Raw genomic sequence first — 18,262 nt, 5'->3', positions numbered from 1 at the left:
TTCGACATGTAGTCAGAGAGAGGTGACAGAGAAGTAACGGTGGAGGTTCTCTACTTTGGTATGTCTTTGTGTGCATGATCAACCATCTGTTGTCTCCTCCACGTTACTTTTTGTCGGACATGCCTCAGTAAGTCCTAGATAACCCCGACACAGAGTAACGGGAAGGTGATGGCAAACTGAGGGAGGGAATTTTATACCATCCTCTATCTTTGGCCAGATCCCAGACCCTTTCTCTTAATCTGTGCTGGAACCCCAGTAGAATAAGTTAAGGACTACCTGACAAGATGTAACACGGAGGTAACTAAGATGTGACGGAGATAACTTTTCACTACGGAGTGTATTTTCAAAAATGATTTTTTCTTTAAATTATTTCCCGTGGTATTCTTAAAATATTTACGTTTTTGACGTCCCTTTTGTCTGAAATTTCTCGACAAGAACACTCCATTACCTAGGGTCCCGACATAATCCGAACCTAGAAAGAAAGATCAATACTGGAAAAATTCTGCGAGAAACTTCTAGTCTACGACATTTCTGAAAGCTTGTCATTAGCCTTATCTCATCTTTTACAAATTAGGTTCCTCTTTTGCGGGCTTCCCTACAGCCTTCTTGACTCCAGAAGGAACGGAAAGGAACGAAAATTAAATTGAAGTGATGAGAGAGAGGCCTTGGGCTATACCGTATTGTGGAAGAGGAGACATGTTTGTTTATATGATTCGACTATCCTTGGAATTCGTTTAGGTTAATACAAAGATGATACCAACGTTTAGGCACACTTTCTCAACTAATAAACTTCCATCTCTTGAGGTACAAGCATCTTTTGGACTCTCCTTTGGAGCATCATGGGTCATTCTCTGAAACTCGTTTTGAGTCCATCCACTACATACTATTAACAAGAATTGCTCACGCTCGAGATTTGCGACTCTCGTCGCTCACTAACTATACTTATAGGTATTCTTTCACCTCCATGATATCAACCGGCCACAGTGCAATAAAATGGAGGTTCCTAATAGAATAGCCAGCAGGAGGTCAAGCACCATGTACCCAAAAACAGACACAAATTGCTTTCAGGCTATTCTGGGAGACGACAATCATATTACAGTCCTGATATTTGCTATTTACCTATCTATTGAGATTGAACATTGTCGACCGTATTTTTCCGTTCAGATCATGCTGTGTATGATACCTCCATATAGCTTGTGCAATTTTAGCCTTTCTCCTGAACCCCGTTTCTATTGGAACCTCAAAGGTTGTCACGGTGCTCAGACTGCAGAAAAAGGAATCTATGTGGAGATTTAAAAAGCAGTCAAGGATGCCATCTTCGATGACATATATACTTGTAAATCTTACAGTCGCCTTGCCATATAAGTTCATGATTTGCCCAAGGAATTCGGAATTCATCCTCAGCAACCCTGAGTCACGTAAAGCCGTGTGCCTGCGTAGTTCCATGGCTAATATTTGTCGGATTTTTTAAGTTCCTAGCTATTCTACCAACATCCCTCACGGGCTATGCCCTGCGCATCAATTTGATTCTTTCGTCATTCAAGGAACGATAAAGAAGAATTTGGTCGGGGGGATTGTGATCTTTTCGATATGGCTGATATTTGAGTACTTCATAACCTTCAGCGCCAAGAATTTGAAAATTTCCAAAGACCGGTTCTGCAGCCATAAGTATTCTCTACGCATGCCCACCTATGCGCCATCTGAAGGCCATGGGTGTCAAGTCCTGCATTGCTTCTGGATCAAGTCTCAAGCACTCAAAGCGCCGAGCGCGCCACGTGGGTTGAAATGAGATTAGCTGAACGCTCACGAAACGCCCATTCCCGTTCAAAGGAAAATCGTTCTTTGAGTTGGAGGAAATGAAAACGACCTCTGACATGCGCAGGAGGTTGTGACTGTAACGTGTACAGCATTGAGCTTTTACTCGTCTCCTTGGTCCTCATTTGAGGCCCTGCTCCGTTAGATGAATGGAAGCGACCAGGAAGATTTACTCGACTATCACGTGGCAGCGTTGCATGTTGGAAAGAAACTGAATGCAACAGCTTGTCCCCCGGCTTGAATACCCGGCACGCTCGACAAATAAAAAAGATAATCTTTTCGGAATTCCAAGGGGATATCAAGTCCGAGGTAAAGAGAATGTAAGACACCAAAACTCCACTGATCCCACGCTCGTGTATGCAGATTACATTTCGAAAAATCCATCGTCACCGGCTTCTTCGGCGGCCTTTTGAGCAGCCAGCTCACGGGCCTTTTGCAACTCCTTGCGGCGCTGTCTTCTGTTGAGCTTCTCCAAATCCGCCACCGGAGGATTGTAATCAGGCTTGGATGACGCTTTGGGCTCCTTGGTCGGCTTTTTATCTTTGGCCTTCTTTTCATCACTTGGAACAACAACTTTCTTAGCAGAGGCTTGAATCTTTTGACCATCAGGCCCAATGTTCAGCTTGCCTTCCCGAAGTTCATCCAGCTTGCCCTCTTCCATGCACTTCTCAACAATAGCCCACATTGGTGGTCGCTGGCCTTCGGGGATCTTGCTTGAATCCTTGGAGTCGGTACCAGAGTCGGGCTTGTGGTCACCCTCGGCGGAAGACTCGTGCGATTTGGGATAAAGTGAAAGGTATTTCTCCGTGAGAGGGTAGTAAATGGTGTAGTTGAGGTTGACGCGAGCGATATGAATTTTCTGGGCCAGACTTTCTTTCTGTTCTGAGTTGAGGTCCTTCTCCTTCTCACGACGCTCAAGGCGCTTGAGTTGCTTAGTCGCTGTCTTGCGATCTGATACATCCCCAGGTAGAGTTAGTGTTCTGCAACAACCCGAGCCTTGCAAATTTCGACTTTGCTGTTTTCACTCACCCAAAAATCTCACAAAGTGGTACTTCTTAATCATATTCGATCTCTCTCGTCGCGCCAATTCATCCGCAAGATCTTGCTCGTAGCCAGCTAATGCGCGCTCCTGCACAATCCGCGCATCTGCAGGCAAGTCTTTGTTGAGCAGACGCTTCACACCTCGGATACGGTTCTTCAGCTCATTTACTGAGGGATATTCCTTCTCGTTTCTGGGAACAGAATCACTCTTTGAGCTCTTCTTTGACTTAGGTGCGCGGTGATCCATATCACTCTCGGAGTCTTCGGACGAGCGATCCTCCGCAACGGCATCGGTCTGTCGGTGCTGCTTTTTTCGCGGATGAACATCAGTAGAGCCATCGCGGCTCTTGCGCTTGGAGCTTTGAGCACGGCGAGCGTCCGACATGATTGTGCGAAGCGTAAAGTGGAAATCTGTGGTATCTTTAGTTGATTGCTTAATTCCGCCCAAAAAAAAAGAGAAGGAAATGCGGTCGGCGCATCATCGGGCCGACCCCGGATCGGCACAACCAATAGGCGGCCGGCCGATAGCATTGACGTTGCCGCGTTCCTCGTCCTGTCCACCAAGCTTCCCAAGCCAAAATCAGAATTGGCTGCTTTTGCTTTCTTCTACGAGGCTGTGGCCTCGAACACAGCTTCCGAAGCCCCATGAGGTGCCGATAGCCACCATGGAGTCTGCAATTCGCTGGTCTCCAAACTCCAACGATCTTGAGCAGCGCTTTCTCTCTGTTGATGTATCTGGCAGAGCATTTCGCCTGTGCAAAGTAACAGGAAATGTCACACCCAATAAACCAATCCAGCATGAGGTCATAAATACACTAGACGACATTCCCACTTTTCGGGCCTTTGACTGGTCGTCTTCCAACGAAAGCCTTATCGCCGTAGGCCAGTCGTCCGGAGGAGCCACCATCCTGCGACTCGACGCGAGCGTTAAGGAAGCAGTCTCGTTCCCGGTACGGAATCAGCGGTATTGCAATGCAGTTGCGCTAAGCACACACGGCCTTGTTGCGTCTGGCCTTGATCGTATCCGAAATGACTTCTGCCTAAATATCTGGGACGTCAACCAACGACTTGGCCCGGCGGGTGGTAGCAAAGGGTTTCCTGAGCCATTGAGAAAGCTGGCTAGTTCCGAGCCCATCACAAGTATCAAGTTCTTTAGAGATCAGCCTGATACGCTGGTTGCTGGTGTGAAAGGGCAATTTCTACGCATCTACGATCTGAGGGGTACGTTTGCTACGCAGGGTAGTGTGGGATCTTTGGGACATTTACTGACAATTGCTTTGTCGCCTGCAGACAGTCCCGGTGGTCCTTCCTTACAGTTCCAGACACGCTGTGTTCACAACTTGGCCATTGACTGGCTAGATGAGAACTACATTGCGTCGTGTCAGCCTTACAATGAGAGCACCATCTGCGTTTGGGATCGGCGTGTGGGAGCTCGTTTAACATTACCTTCCGTCGGCTCTTCATCCAACAACCTGGAGTCTGGTCAATCTGTGGCCGCCTTGCAGATCAACAACGTGTTCGCTGCTCAAGCTTCAACTTGGAGCTTGCGCTTTTCCAAGACCAACCGCGGCTATCTCGGAGCGCTCTCCAGCACTGGTCATTTCAGGGGCTTCGCCATTGCCAAGGACTATCAGACTGAAGAGTACCGCGCTTCCATTGACGAGACGTTTGGACAAGGATCTTTCAAAAATTATGCAGAGTCGGTGTTCTTGAGACGTGAGCAAGATGTGCGCCATCCTTTCGATCATCCGACCCGAGGAGGCAAGGAAAAAGATCGCATGGTAGCGTTCGACTTTCTGAATCTAAGTCTGTCCAGTCAACCCAGTGCGATCGCTCTCGATGGCCATGGACAGGCACAGATTGTGACTGTTCGTCCACCGTCTGCCCCGATGAGCATGTCTTCGCAAGGTGTCCTGGTATGCGGTGTGCCTACCGGCGATAGAGACTTCAAGGCCATCTATCCACTGTCTGAAGATGAGAACAAGCCCATTTCAGATCTTATTGACGATATTCGAGCTCGCTTGGGTGTCAGTCTACATGATACATCAGCCAACCAGGACAAGACATCGGGGTCTCGTGCTGCCAGGACCGAGCCCTTATCAAGTCGAGAATTGAGAGAGCAGGGGCTTTCGCTCTTGGGTCCCACTGCTCTTCTTTCTGCACAAGAGGCGTTGACTCTATCAACCGTCTCTCGAGCTCGATGCAGAGAAGGGTACATGCTGGACGAGGCCCTGAACCGGTCAATTGTATCGGACGATCCCGCTCTCCAGGGCCTCTGGGAGTGGATTGAACGTGAGTCATGTCGAAACCATACATTGTTCCCATTGAATCGAAATCTAACAAGAGCCATAGGTGCGAGGACTCAATCTTCTGGATCGAGCTTGGTTATAAACGGCTTGGATTTGAGCTTTGTCGGTATCGCCGAGGTCTGGACGAGCGACTTTGGTGCGTAAATCCTCATCGAATTTCCTCAAGATTTTCCACACTAACAGCTGCTTCAGGTCATGACTTTGAACGACGCAACGTTGGGGGCAATTTTGACAGCCCTGCGGCGGTCACTGAAACGATTGCCCAGCTAGTCCAGCGAATGAATCTGCCGGACAGCAAAAAGTGTGAGACGGAGTACCCCGAGCTTAGAACCCTCTGTCTTCACATCTGTGGTGCGATACCGTCATACAAGGAACTGGAAGCGGAAGTCAAAGATCTTTCCGCCGACAATCAGCATTCGAAGGCTGCAGCCCTCGCAGTGTTCCAGGACGAGGCCAAGCTGGCCTACCTGGCTCTTCGGAACAATGATCCAACGCAGGCTCATAAGCTCCTCGCCATGGCTATCGCTGGCGCGGCAAAGGGCGACTCTAGTGTTGACTGGGAGGAAACGTGTGCCGACATCTCTAAGCAGCTGACAGATCCTTACGCGCGAGCAGTGCTTGCGCTCGTGAGCAAAGGAGATTGGCATTCCGTCATTGCGGAGACTACCCTTCCTTTGAAATACCGCGTTGAAGTCGCTCTCAGATGGCTTCCAGATGACGAGTTGACTGAGTACTTGAGCAAGACCACCGCCGAAGCCGTCCGACAAGGAGACGTCGAGGGTGTGATGCTGACAGGGCTAGGGCATCTTGCTATGGGCTTGTTTCAATCCTATATTGAAAAATTCAGTGATGTGCAAACTCCCGTTCTCGCCATGAGCTACACAGTTCCGCGGATTATGAACCATCCCTCTCTGGTTGCGCATTTTGAATCCTGGCGTGAAGGATACCGGTACCAGATGAATTCTTGGAAAATGCAGTTTGACCGCGCAAGATTTGATGTTGCTTCGCGCCAGCTCGCCGTCTCAGCCGATGGGCGTAAACTCCTGACACCTCCGCCTCAGCAGATCAGCTTGATTTGCAACTACTGCACGCGTCCCGTCACCCAACACGATGCCTCCTCTCAGATTTCTCCTTCCGCCACCGTGGAGACGGTCCATCCGACTGTTGGCCATCCACTTGGATCTGCCACCATGTCCGGAACCGTTTGTCCCCGATGTGGGCGGCATTTGCCTCGTTGCGGCGTCTGTGACCAATGGCTCGGCACTACCGACCCGATGTCCAAAGGTGGAGCTGCGACTGAAGCTGAATCTGAACACAGCAATACTCCCTCCATCTTGAAACGGTTCGTGGCTTTTTGCACCAACTGCAACCATGGATTCCACGCGCATCATGCCGATGAATGGTTTGCGGAGCACAGACTATGTCCGGTGCCCGACTGCACCTGCATGTGCCTTCGGAAGTCACCTTCGCCCTAGACCATTTCGTCCGGGTTTCTTTCTCAGGTGCCAGACAGCTGAGCATCCCGCCACCGTCTCGACTTGCGCTTAGGTGTCCTGGCTTTCTTGGTACCCTTTTATATATCATGCTTCACAATACCCCCCCCATTAGTTTCCATGTCATGGATGTATTCTTCATACCAATATTGCAGAATCCCCCCCCCCCCGACCCCGGGCCCTCGTTCCTTTTCAAGCTCCAACTTAAGGAGGGCACAGTAGTCAAGAGCCTTTTGAAAACCAAGAAGCCCTCATTGGAGCAGCGATTCTTTCATCCATACACGTATCTCCAGTTTAGAGCCTTTGAATGCCCATGGCCTCTCGGGAGCAGGCCTCCCACTCCCGCGTATGTGAACCGCACGGAGGCCCTCGAGGGTGGCTGCCGCACGTGTCGCGAGATTAGGACGTCAACGTATTCCTTTGGTGTTCATTCGTCGTAACCCTTCAGACTGTGTTGCTCAACAGCTTTTTCCGTGAGACTGTAAGCTTGTAGATTAGGGCTGGACCTGCCTTTGGAGGGGGGTTTTTTTGGTTTTACTCGACGCCACTGTACTACGTTGGCAGCCGCCCGAAAAAGGATCCCGACTCTGACGCATCAACGACGCTGCCCCACTCGGCCCGTCTGTTTAAGAGATCGGCGGCGTGTCCGCGGAGACTGCGCAATTCAATGCGCGTGGCATATTCTCTTTTTCGACCCAATTTTCGCCGATTGCTCCGGGGTGTGCAGACAATGAGTCCCCAGGACAAAGGTCGCCGTGGTGGTGGTCGTGGGCAAGGCCAGTCTCGCGATGTGCAGGTGTCCAAGGCGCTGAGCTTGCTCTTGCGACATGCGGCCGAGAAGGAAGGTGTTAAGATGAATGCGCAGGGTTATGCAAATGTCGCAGAAGTGGTAAGCCCTCATTTTGAAACGCTCATTTCTCGACATTCACCCCCTCTGTTCGGCGCAACTCGAGCTAATCAATGAATCCCGCCGCAGCTTCAATGGCGGAAGCTCAAATCAATCAAAGCGACTTTTGATGAAATCAAGCACGCGGTCGACTCCTCCGATAAAAAGCGCTTCGCTCTTCTGCACGCACCTTCCTCGCAGCCCACAGAATCTACCACGACAGCTACCACGACACCGACCACCGTCCCCGGGTCTACTGAGCAGACAGATGGCGAAGTCGCCGCGGGCGGCGACCAGTCGACTACGGCAGTGCTCCAAGCGCCATCTACAAATGAAGATCAAGCCAGTGCGACACAACAAGCTCTGGCCTCCACGGATACCGATCCCTCACACTACCTGATTCGAGCGACGCAGGGCCATACCATTCAAAGTGTCGATGCGGCATCATTCCTCGAACCGCTCACGATAGCCGACGAAACCAAGCTCCCGGAGACGGTCGTGCATGGTACCTTCCACGGTGCGTGGCCCTTGATTCTGCAATCGGGTGGATTACGGGCAATGGGTAGACATCACGTTCACTTTGCGACAGGCCCTTCTCTCGAGAGTGTCCTGGCGGCCTCGGAAACTGCCAGGGAAGAGAGCGCGAGTAACAAGCGGGAGAACCAGGTGATTTCGGGGATGCGACGAGACGCACAGGTGTTGATTTACTTGAATATTAAGAAGGCGCTTGCGGCCGGATGTCCGTTTTGGCGGAGTGAAAATGGGGTCATTCTCAGCGAGGGCTTGCCAGTTGCCGGTGGGAAGGTTGATGTCGAGGGCAATCCGGAGAAAGTAGTCTCGAGTGACTTCTTTGACGTGGTTGTGGAACGCAAGGCTGGACTGGGGAAGATCTGGGAGCGCGGTACGGTGATCAAGGAGCTCCCAGAGAATTTGACCAAGAAGGGCACGCCCAAGAACCGACGGTGATCTTCCATTTGTCCCGAGAATAAGACCACTGGGAAATTTCTAAACGAAGGATTGCATTTCACCCCGAACTTCACCTTTTTCATATGTAATGTTAGACAAAGAGTCCACGGTAGATGGCGACAAGACCACAACGGACTGATATGAATACTAGAGGCTACTACTGGACAGGCGTCCAGGATTCACCTCGCAGGAGCTTCTGACAGACATGGGGTCTGGATTCCAAATCAGAGTTTGGTGTTGCGATGTAGTCGAGAACATAAATTGGATATGTAGACCACCTCTTGCGACATCATCTCATGACCGGATTGAATCAACAAGCCGACCCGATTCCGTATCCGACCATCCCACATCCGACCCCCGTGTAGTTCACTTCCGCGGGGACCTTCCTCTCCGTCTGATCTTCGCCCGGTCATCTTGTTGGCGACGCCGCGTCGATGGTGGTGTTTGCGGGGTTGGCTTTTAGATAAGCTTCGATGCCATGGTGAACATCCATTTATAATCATCTGTTTGCCAGTCAAGGAGCCCAGGATTCATCAGATGATACGAGTTACCGACGACAGCCGCCAGGACTAGTCAACTGGACCAAGCGATCGACTGATCGGAGATTACTATAAGATACCAATATCAACCCAACGGTTTCAAAAAATTTTTAAAGTGTCTATACTGGTGTACAAATATCGCTGGTCCCCCACAGTATCGCCTCTCGCAACTTAGTTTCAGTCCCATTCCCTCGATTTCACGCTGTTCACTCACAAGGACACTGACGATATACTGGTGATCCAAAATGACGACCCCTCGATTCGATCCCAGATTCACCGAAAATGTCATCAATGCCATGGGACCGAATACCTCTCCACGGATTCGACAGGTGATGGGGAGTCTCATCCGCCACGTTCATGACTTTGCGCGGGAAAACGAACTCACGGTCGACGAGTGGATGGCGGGCGTAAAGCTACTCAACTGGGCTGGTCAGATGAGCGATGATAAGCGAAATGAGGGCCAACTCGTGTGTGACGTGCTCGGATTAGAATCGTAGGTGATCTCTCGACTTTGAAACTACTGCCCAGTCCTTACCCAGTTCCTACCTCATCAGCCCTCGGCCTTCCACTACTGCGACTGAGCTGCAAGAAATCCCAAAAAATGGAAAGCTACAATTTAAACGAGGAAGCTTCAGCATAGCCCACTAACACGGAGCGTCCGGGCAGATTGGTCGATGAAATCACTTTCACTCTCGCCGGAGAAGCCAAAGATGCGCCTACCGCGACGGCCATTCTCGGCCCATTCTTCCGTGCCGATACTCCCTATCGTCCAAATGGCACCGACATCGTCCTCACCAAGCCTAAAGGGGGCGGAGAGATGGTCTTTATGCATGGCCACGTCATTGATTTCAGGACAAAGAAGCCACTTGCCGGCGCTGATGTGGAAGTCTGGCAGGCTTCGACGAATGGGCTTTATGAGCAGCAAGATCCCGAACAAGCTGAGCATAACCTGCGTGGTAAATTCAAGACGGACGAGGAAGGTCGCTATTACTTTTATTGTTTACGGCCCACGCCGTATCCTATTCCGAACGACGGTATGGTTCTTTTTCATGTTGATATGCGGCGACAACACAACCTATTCTCGAGAGAGAGACGTGGCTAATTTCAACGTCCTTGCATCAGGGCCCAGTGGCAAGTTGTTGACTTTGATGGATCGTCATCCATTCCGTCCAGCTCATATTCATATCCTTGTGAGTTCTTGCGCCCATTACCATCCTTTTATCGTGGTCAACTTTGTTCAGAGAGACTAATATTGATTGATAGGCTACAAAGGAAGGCTACCGCCCCTTGACCACGCAAATATTTGATCGCCAAGACAAATATCTGGACAATGACTCTGTATTTGCGGTCAAGGACTCGTTGATTGTGGACTTTGTTCCTCTCAAAAATGACCCTCACGCGAGTCTAGAGCTCGAGTACGACGTAAAGCTTGTTGCTGATGCCGTTTCTAATGATGTATAAACTCTGATTTTGTCGGTTATGGAACCTTGACCAAATTGTCCAGCACATGTTTGTTGGGACGACTTGAAAGTGAATAATTCTATCATTTCAGCAGCCAAATTTTTTTTTTGTTTTTCTCTCTTAATACTCAGGCAAGGTTATAAGCTCGATGCATGGAATGAAAGAAATCCTAGTACCGTGATCGGTGTGAACATAACCTGGGGACCACTATATGGACGTTATGACAAGAACCCATTGTCTCTGGTGCGCTTGCTAGATCTCGAAACAACCATTTCTTGTAAAACCGTCCACCTATGCATACCCATTGTCTCATCACAATGATTCCATCTATTCACCCATAAACCTTCAAATTATCATCATCGAGATAAATCTGAAACAAAAGAAACAATCAACCGACCAACTTCATCCGACGACTCGATACAATGCCAATGTCCCACCCCCGACAAAACATCCATCCGCTTCTTCTCACTCGACACATGCTGATAGATATGCTGACAGCCCTCCATGGACGCAGAATTGTCCTCCTCCCCCGCAATAAGCAGAAATGGCGCGTGAACAGCAGCGTAGTCCGGCACTGGGGCATTCGAAATTGCTCGACAGAGAGCTGCATAACCGCTCGGATTCTGGCCAAGCAGGAGTTCTCGAATAAACGCTCTTTGGAGCGGGGTGCTGCGTGAACCGACAGCAGCGGACGGGATGGATTCGGCCATGGGTTCCATGCCGGCTTGATTGTGGAATTGATGTTAGCTTCTTTTTTATCTCATCTTTTTCTTCTCTCTCTCTCCCTTTTCTTCCTTTTCTTTTTGGAAAAGCTGTGATTTTCTGTCCGTGTCGTCTTTCTCTTCGCGACGTCTCGGTCTTATGTGTAGAATAAGCAAGAAAGAAAAAAGAAATGAAAAGAGGAGAAAGAGTATCAGGAATAAATCGAAAGAGTCACCTTCTAGCACTGTTTCAGCCCTCACATTCATAATCGAACCCAGCTTCTCAGATGGATGAGTTGGTCCGATAGCCACGATTCCCATCACACGGTCCGGAAATTTAGCGCCGAGCTCGATAACGACCAGCCCGCCCATCGAATGGCCAACCACTACGGCCTTGGCCACATTGAGTGTGTCAAGTACGCCAATGACATCTTCTGCGATACTGGTGATGGATATGGTGTCCCCGGTAAACGGCGAACGGGCGGCACCGTAGGTGTCGATGGTGATGCAGCGGTGGTGAGGGTTCAGATGAGGGATGATGGGGAAATAGTAGTTTTGCGAAGAGCCGAGTCCGTGTATAAAGATGAATGTAAGGGCGGAGGATGTTGGGGGACCGGATGGGTGGGAGTCTGCGTAGTGAAGGCTATGGCGACCTGCTTGTATGAAGGGCATGGTGGTAATAAGAATTGACGATGGCTAGTGGACTACGACCGTGATCGTTGGGAGGGCAAATGCTTATGAGAGGAGGGTGTTAAAAGACAGTAAAGTCTCGGATGGAAAATTTGGTGAAGTGTATGTGGTCTGCCAGAGGTACCAAGTCTACAATTATAACGCGAAGATGGAAGACAAGGCCGGCTGACTTGTAGCCCTCGGACAGTTATGCTCGGGTGCAACTAGCTCGACCCCAGGCGGAGAGAATAGCCCATGGGCAGCAATATGCTTGAATGATGCACATTCCTTGCATTGAATTTCTCCAAGACCCCACTATAATGTAAAGTCTATTGTACGTGAAAGTTAACGGTCTTTGCAACTAAGTAGCGCCCTGTTCCCTGTCACATCATGACACATCCGAGTCCGGCTTTCAACGGGCGGAAGCAGCATCCGCGCAGCGGATGTGGTCGCCCGCCGGTCGGACCGCAGCAAGCCAGAGCGGCAACTGTCCGGTCGATTTTCCCGAGTGGTCTTCTACCACTCGGTAGGATCTGTACATTTATTTACTCGCAGGGGAGGCAGTTGGCTTGTGCCTTCTGAATTGTACAAAAGGCGAGTATATCGAGAGCGAGATCTCCAATTCATGGCGCACCGGAACCCAGCTGGGCTAGCTCGGAAAAGGAGTCGCCACAGCCACGCGAGAAGACGCCCTCCAAGTAATCGGCCGTATCGTCGTAGAAAGAATCGCTCATACACGGTAATGGAGAGGTTAATATTTGTGCCTGCTCCACAGGTTGGGGTGGACCCATCGTTGACATCACGGGCGTATGCAATGCAGAAGGTAGGGAGTCTATCGGCTCCGGTGGAGGGAATCGCGCGGATACAATGGCGTCCGCTTCTTGTATTATATCGACATCGTTGAATACTGAACAATCAGAGAATTCGTCGTCATCGTCATCAGCCACGGCGGCAGTACCAGCGCCGGCACCAGCGCCGGCACCAGTGGGCATATCAACTTCTTTGTCGTGACGATCGTCATCATGTTTTCTGTGCGAAAGGCGTACATCCTCCCCTGTGGCTTCATGGCCAACCATGACTTTGGAGGTGTTTATATCGTCGAGAGCATTTCCACCAGGAGGGTCTTCTGAGTGATTCACATCTTGAAAACACAAGAGCTCCTGCTCAATGACTCCCTCATCCAGGTCGTCAAAGTAATCCGACTCAGCCTCGGTGTCACCACCGGGGTTCTGATGCTCTATCTCGGCTGGCTCCTCATCTTCTGTCTCAAGAGACTCCGACTCATTTGCAGGAGATTCTTGTCCTTCATCGCGCACCGCAGGTTTTGCTCCGAGGAAAGCAGACAGCAGTGGCTGACTCGCTGGGACTTTGGGCACACAAGGATCCGGGAGACCAAGCTTCTTGCGCTCCTCCCGATCCTTGGCCTCCTTTTCAGCCTTCTTCTTTTTGTTGGCGCGCCGTTTCGCCTCCTTATCCCGAATCGCCTGGGCGCGACGTTCAAGTTCCTCTTCACGTTCAATCCGTCGGAGTTGGGAGGCTGTGAATTTGAATCGTTTGTTGCTGCGTTGATATCGGCGACGGACCGTGCTGGACTTTTCGATGATGATTCGTCGTGCCTCGTCTGGCATGATGGAAGCCGTCACGGCGACTGCCTCTCTGAAATCCCGTTCATGGGCTCAGGGCGAATGGTCTGTGTCATTTGATCTGACCAAATTTGTCTCGTGCCGAGCATTGTAATTCCGACCTGAATGCCGTGACGTTTGCGCCCAGGTTCGCGGTCCCGGCAATATGTTGTGCCGAGCATCAACAAACTACCTTACTGGGCGGTCGCCGATCGAGGCAGCCACCTCCATAGGGTTCTTTTGCTAACAGGATTTTTTTTTATAAAATAAATTCATTCACGAAAGCTCCTTCTGTCTAAATGTCCGAGCTTCTCCTATAAGGGAATTTCCAGGCTTTCCGAGAACTTTTTAGGGCCCCTAGTACCTCTCCCCGCCTATTCCTTGCAGTCGCGGATCGGATCCCAGCAGACGGGCGCATATTCATCGAGTGCCAATGTGGCCATATCCTCCTCTGACAGAATGAAGTCAAAGACCTCGGCGTTTTCCCGAATTCTCGACTCGGTAGCTGACTTGGGAAGAGGAACGTAACCCTATCCTCAAAATGTGAGCAACGGAACCACTTTCGCGAAAACAGAAAGCACCGAACTCATGCACTTACCTTTTGCAGACTCCATCGGACCAGGACCTGAGCGGGGCTCTTGCCATACTTCTCGGCGAGCTTCTTGAGCAGGGGCTCTTCCATACGAGTCGCCTGGACAAGAGGCGAGTACGCTTCCACAATGATGTTGCGCTTCTTGAGCCACGAGGCAATGTCTTCGCGCGGGCACCACGGGTGAATCTCGTACTGGCCAACGGTGATCTCGCCGCCGCCACCGTTCTTGATGTACTCTTCCAGCTCCTCAAGATGCTGAATGCCGTAGTTTGACACACCCAGCGAGTGAATCTTGCCCGCCTTCTGAGCCTCGACCAGGGCACGCCACGTTCCCAGACGAGCTTCCTTGCCGCCGTAGGGTGCGTGGATCAGCATACTACCAACCAGGTCAGATTTTCGTCTTATATAGCAGTTCATGCACGGGTGGGATTGTATACAGGTCAATGTAATCAAGCTTGGCAGCCGTGAGGCTCTCCCCGATGGCTTGCTTTGCCTGCTCGTAACCCATGCACGAGGTGGGCACCTTGCTCGTGTAGAAGATCTTTGAGCGATCGAGGCCCGACTGGCGGATCGCCTCGGCGCTCTCAGCTTCATTTCGGTAAACCTTGGCGCAATCGATCTTTGAGGTAGGAGAGTCAGCGCATGTTCTTTGCTCCACGGAATTCGTGTTGTCACTCACATGGCGATATCCGACCTCGAGCGCTTTCAAAGCTACTTTTTCGGTGACGTCGGCAGGTCTGATGGGTAAAGAAGTCACAAATAAGGCCTCATGGATCGAAAAGTGCCAATTGCATTTGATCTCACGTTTGATACACCTAAAACAATCACGAGAAGAAGGTAAAAAAAAGGTTAGACTACACAAAGTGTCTATGGTGATCTAGCACTCTGAATGTGTCAAGGACACTTACACCAAACCCAAGCGCGGGGATTTCAAACCCAGACACCAACTTGTAAGTTGATTGAAGCGTAAGATCAGCCATGATGGATTCGGAGCTGCGGTATAAACGAGGAAGAAAGGCGTAACCTTGAGACTCAAAACTTGCAGAAGATGGATTGGAGATGCAACTTAGTTGAATTCAAGACAATGAAAAAGATGCAATTCACTGACTCAGAACTACGAACATTGCCAATGAGCAATTAAATAGTCATCGAGAAAGGCCGGGCAGGTCCAGGCGTGAAGGAGCAACTCATCTAGCTCGGACCCACCTTCTCCCGCTCTCACGAGGCTTCAACTCTGGACATGCGGCCAATGAAATACTCAAGTTCGGCGCCATTCACCCGACTTGATGATGCTATCATGGTTTCTCCCTTGCCAAAATACTGCTCCCCCCCCCCACTGAGCCCATTCTCTCAGTTCCTTTTGTTACCTAGACACGGACGACCGATGTATTCCCCAGCCAGGGTTCTGGGTAGAGGGGTCAGGTTCGATGCGCCTATTGTCGGCGCTGTCGATCACCACCATACCTATGAGCTGCCCGAAGAAGCCATCATGCCGTCCTGAAATGCACCGTCTGGTTCATCTACACACCCATCCCACGGTGGGTCAGAAACTCTCGCTTTGAGATGTGTGATGCGTGATGGGTACCCGATCAATTTGTGTTCATGACTGCATGGTACATACTTGGGCTGTCGTTCAGGATCAAGCCCTTCGCCCATGGAACAGACCAATTTCCTATCTGAGCAAGTGAGTGCTTCACCTAAGACGGATGTGGGGTCTAGTGGGCTACGAGGGAGGCACCTCACGTATCCCAAGTGCGCGTACCCGTGCCACGGGTACCGTGCATGTACCTGAAGCTCCCAAGGTACTACGTAGTAAAACACCATGGGAGGTGCTTCCTATGGCGGAGGACAGGAACACCCTTTGGCACCTTTTCGGAATGTGCCTGGCTCGGTAAACCAGTCTCGACGTTTGACTGCTAGCTACCCAAAGATGACTCCATCAAATCCTCAATGTCTGGAAAAATCCTTGCACACATGCCGCCTGAATCGAGCCCACCACAATACTGAGCGTGATTAATTATGAAAGGTCCCTCAAATCAGCATGACAGAAGCGGTAACTCGAGGCAGTATATGCGGGGCGTCATCGTCATTTCGAGGGCGGGACAGGACTTCGTAGAGACTGCAATTACTTGAACTTTGTGCAGTGCAAAGGGTCTGCCAGAGACCAGCTGTTTTTCGGTTGCCGAAACTTCCGTTTTTTTTGTTATTTCTGCCCGAAGTTGCTTTACCGACGAAGAAGCTTCTTAGTCCGCTATCTCCGAGCAATCTCACCACAATTTACAAGCATATTTCCCAAAGATGCGCTTGATCAAAAACAAGATTGAGCATGGTGGCTCGGGTGAAGTTACATTATGTCCCGAAGAGCCCGAGGATATGGTAAATATTGCCACTGAATTAGCTTTGCATTGTCATTGGCGTGTGACATCCCTCATCACTGACATGATCTGGTCCGCGCTTTAGTGGCACGCATACAACCTGATCCGTCCAGGTGATTTGCTTCGCGCCAGCGCCATCCGACGAGTGACCACAGTCCAAGATACGGGCTCGACATCATCTGCCCGGGTACATTTGAATTTGGTGATCAAGGTGAAAAACCTCGACTTTGACCCGCAAAGCTCGCAACTGCACGTTTCCGGTCAGATCGTGAACGAGACCGCGCATACCAAGATCGGACAATTCCACACGCTGGACCTGGAATTGAATCGCAACTTCACCCTCGAGAAAGAAGTGGGTGCGGACGGTGAGGGAGTGGGGTGGGATAGTGTGGCAGTCGAACAGCTCAAAGATGCGGTCGACGAGGGTGGAAAACGACGCGCGGAGGCGGTCGCTGTTGTGATGCAGGAAGGGTTGGCACATATCTGCTTCATCGGACAGTTCCAAACGATAATGAAGCAAAAAGTGGAAATGTCAGTGCCTCGTAAGAGGCAGGGAGGTGGTGACCATGACAAGGTAAGAATCTACATCGCCCTCTTTTTGTCCCCGAGGCTGTCGATTGCTGACTCTGCTGGCCTCGAGGGAATGAACAAATTCTACCGCGTCACACTCGAGACGCTTTTACGCCAGATGGACTTTAACACGAGCATTACATCCGGCACAAACACAGACGATATTCGACCCGTCTTACTTGCTTCTCCCGGCTTCGTGGCCGCGGGCTTCCATAAGTATATCCAGTCCGAAGCAGCCACCACGACACCGGGATTGAAGCGGCTGCTCCCCAGCATTGTCGTTGTGCACTCTGCATCGGGCTATCTCAACTCGCTCTCCGAAGTTCTCCAGTCTCCCGCTGTCAAGACGCTTCTCGCAGACACCAAATATGCCCGCGAGACCAAACTCATGGATGACTTCTTGGATCAACTGCGCAAGGAGACAAACAAAGCGACGTACGGGCCGCGCGAGGTTGAATCGGCCGTTGAGCAGGGAGCCGTGGGTCGTGGTGGGGGTGTTCTCATCATGTCGAACAAGTTATTCCGATCGCAAGACGTTGCTGAGCGAAAGCGATGGGTCTCGTTAGTCGACCGTGTGCGAGACGTCGAAGGCGGCGAGGTTCGCGTGCTGAGCTCCGACCACGAGAGTGGCAGGCGACTCGAGGGACTCGGAGGTATCGCCGCACTTCTGACTTTTCCGATCATCGAGGAGGACATGGACTCGGAACCCGAGGAGGCGGGCGCTGAGTGAGACTTTTCAAGGACGATAATGCACATAATTAGACAAAACCCGCACTCTGCGTGTCAACAAAATAAATAGAACACGGCCACGCTGGCCTTGGCCCCACGGCACAATTGAGGCAACTGCTGTGGTTTCTTCATAGTTCCCATCACGCCCAGCCGTTGAATGCGCGTGCCACGTCCCGACCGTTGAGAATCTTGGCACCGGATCCTCCAATTCAATTCCAAACTATCAATGACTTCAGCAGTGATCCCCTTTGTCTTTTGGTTTGTTTCTCAAGGGGGCCAGATGAAAACAATATTTCTCCTGCCCATTACTTGCCCCAGACCCGGCCAAAGCAAAGCCTCTCAATCTCAAGCCCCTCGTCCAGTCGGGTTCGTCCCCCAAATTCAGGATGCAATCCTCGATATTGGCGAAGTTCCAGCAAGCCCAACCGACAGAACAGAGCTATAGACGAGGCAAACTGTGCTAATCATGCAGGTATGTGGGCCATGACGATGAA

The 18,262-nt window shown here is 50.8% G+C and overlaps 8 protein-coding genes across 8 annotated transcripts; 4 read left to right on the top strand and 4 right to left on the bottom strand.

The window, feature by feature from the left end:
- Positions 1 to 2,179: 2,179 nt before the first annotated feature.
- POX_b02705 (rRNA-processing protein efg1) lies at positions 2,180 to 3,241 on the bottom strand (the record flags this gene model as incomplete). The annotated part of the gene is made up of 2 exons (XM_050111616.1): positions 2,180 to 2,766; positions 2,845 to 3,241. 2 exons carry the CDS (start codon positions 3,239 to 3,241, stop codon positions 2,180 to 2,182), a joined length of 984 nt encoding a protein of 327 aa, XP_049971962.1.
- Positions 3,242 to 3,521: 280 nt separating this feature from the next.
- Positions 3,522 to 6,640, top strand: POX_b02704 (uncharacterized protein; the record flags this gene model as incomplete). Its single annotated transcript, XM_050111615.1, has 3 exons — positions 3,522 to 5,148; positions 5,209 to 5,301; positions 5,358 to 6,640. The coding sequence occupies 3 exons, from the start codon at positions 3,522 to 3,524 to the stop codon at positions 6,638 to 6,640; spliced, it is 3,003 nt and encodes a 1,000-aa protein (XP_049971961.1).
- Positions 6,641 to 7,388: 748 nt separating this feature from the next.
- POX_b02703 (uncharacterized protein) lies at positions 7,389 to 8,510 on the top strand (the record flags this gene model as incomplete). The annotated part of the gene is made up of 2 exons (XM_050111614.1): positions 7,389 to 7,547; positions 7,635 to 8,510. The coding sequence occupies 2 exons, from the start codon at positions 7,389 to 7,391 to the stop codon at positions 8,508 to 8,510; spliced, it is 1,035 nt and encodes a 344-aa protein (XP_049971960.1).
- A 784-nt stretch (positions 8,511 to 9,294) lies between these two features.
- On the top strand, positions 9,295 to 10,510 carry POX_b02702 (Catechol 1,2-dioxygenase; the record flags this gene model as incomplete). Its single annotated transcript, XM_050111613.1, has 4 exons — positions 9,295 to 9,542; positions 9,716 to 10,083; positions 10,172 to 10,239; positions 10,313 to 10,510. The coding sequence occupies 4 exons, from the start codon at positions 9,295 to 9,297 to the stop codon at positions 10,508 to 10,510; spliced, it is 882 nt and encodes a 293-aa protein (XP_049971959.1).
- A 356-nt stretch (positions 10,511 to 10,866) lies between these two features.
- On the bottom strand, positions 10,867 to 11,883 carry POX_b02701 (uncharacterized protein; the record flags this gene model as incomplete). Its single annotated transcript, XM_050111612.1, has 2 exons — positions 10,867 to 11,234; positions 11,448 to 11,883. 2 exons carry the CDS (start codon positions 11,881 to 11,883, stop codon positions 10,867 to 10,869), a joined length of 804 nt encoding a protein of 267 aa, XP_049971958.1.
- Positions 11,884 to 12,503: 620 nt separating this feature from the next.
- POX_b02700 (uncharacterized protein) lies at positions 12,504 to 13,508 on the bottom strand (the record flags this gene model as incomplete). The annotated part of the gene is made up of 1 exon (XM_050111611.1): positions 12,504 to 13,508. The coding sequence occupies one exon, from the start codon at positions 13,506 to 13,508 to the stop codon at positions 12,504 to 12,506; it is 1,005 nt and encodes a 334-aa protein (XP_049971957.1).
- Positions 13,509 to 13,876: 368 nt separating this feature from the next.
- POX_b02699 (putative oxidoreductase) lies at positions 13,877 to 15,074 on the bottom strand (the record flags this gene model as incomplete). Its single annotated transcript, XM_050111610.1, has 6 exons — positions 13,877 to 14,032; positions 14,101 to 14,470; positions 14,532 to 14,713; positions 14,774 to 14,831; positions 14,899 to 14,909; positions 15,003 to 15,074. The coding sequence occupies 6 exons, from the start codon at positions 15,072 to 15,074 to the stop codon at positions 13,877 to 13,879; spliced, it is 849 nt and encodes a 282-aa protein (XP_049971956.1).
- A 1,318-nt stretch (positions 15,075 to 16,392) lies between these two features.
- On the top strand, positions 16,393 to 17,769 carry POX_b02698 (Protein dom34; the record flags this gene model as incomplete). Its single annotated transcript, XM_050111609.1, has 2 exons — positions 16,393 to 16,470; positions 16,555 to 17,769. 2 exons carry the CDS (start codon positions 16,393 to 16,395, stop codon positions 17,767 to 17,769), a joined length of 1,293 nt encoding a protein of 430 aa, XP_049971955.1.
- Positions 17,770 to 18,262: the final 493 nt, after the last annotated feature.

This window comes from Penicillium oxalicum, chromosome II (assembly GCF_001723175.1).
Source record: "Penicillium oxalicum strain HP7-1 chromosome II, whole genome shotgun sequence".
In the NCBI taxonomy this organism is placed as follows: Eukaryota; Fungi; Ascomycota; class Eurotiomycetes; order Eurotiales; family Aspergillaceae; genus Penicillium; species Penicillium oxalicum.
This window is presented reverse-complemented; position numbering and strand designations above follow the sequence as displayed.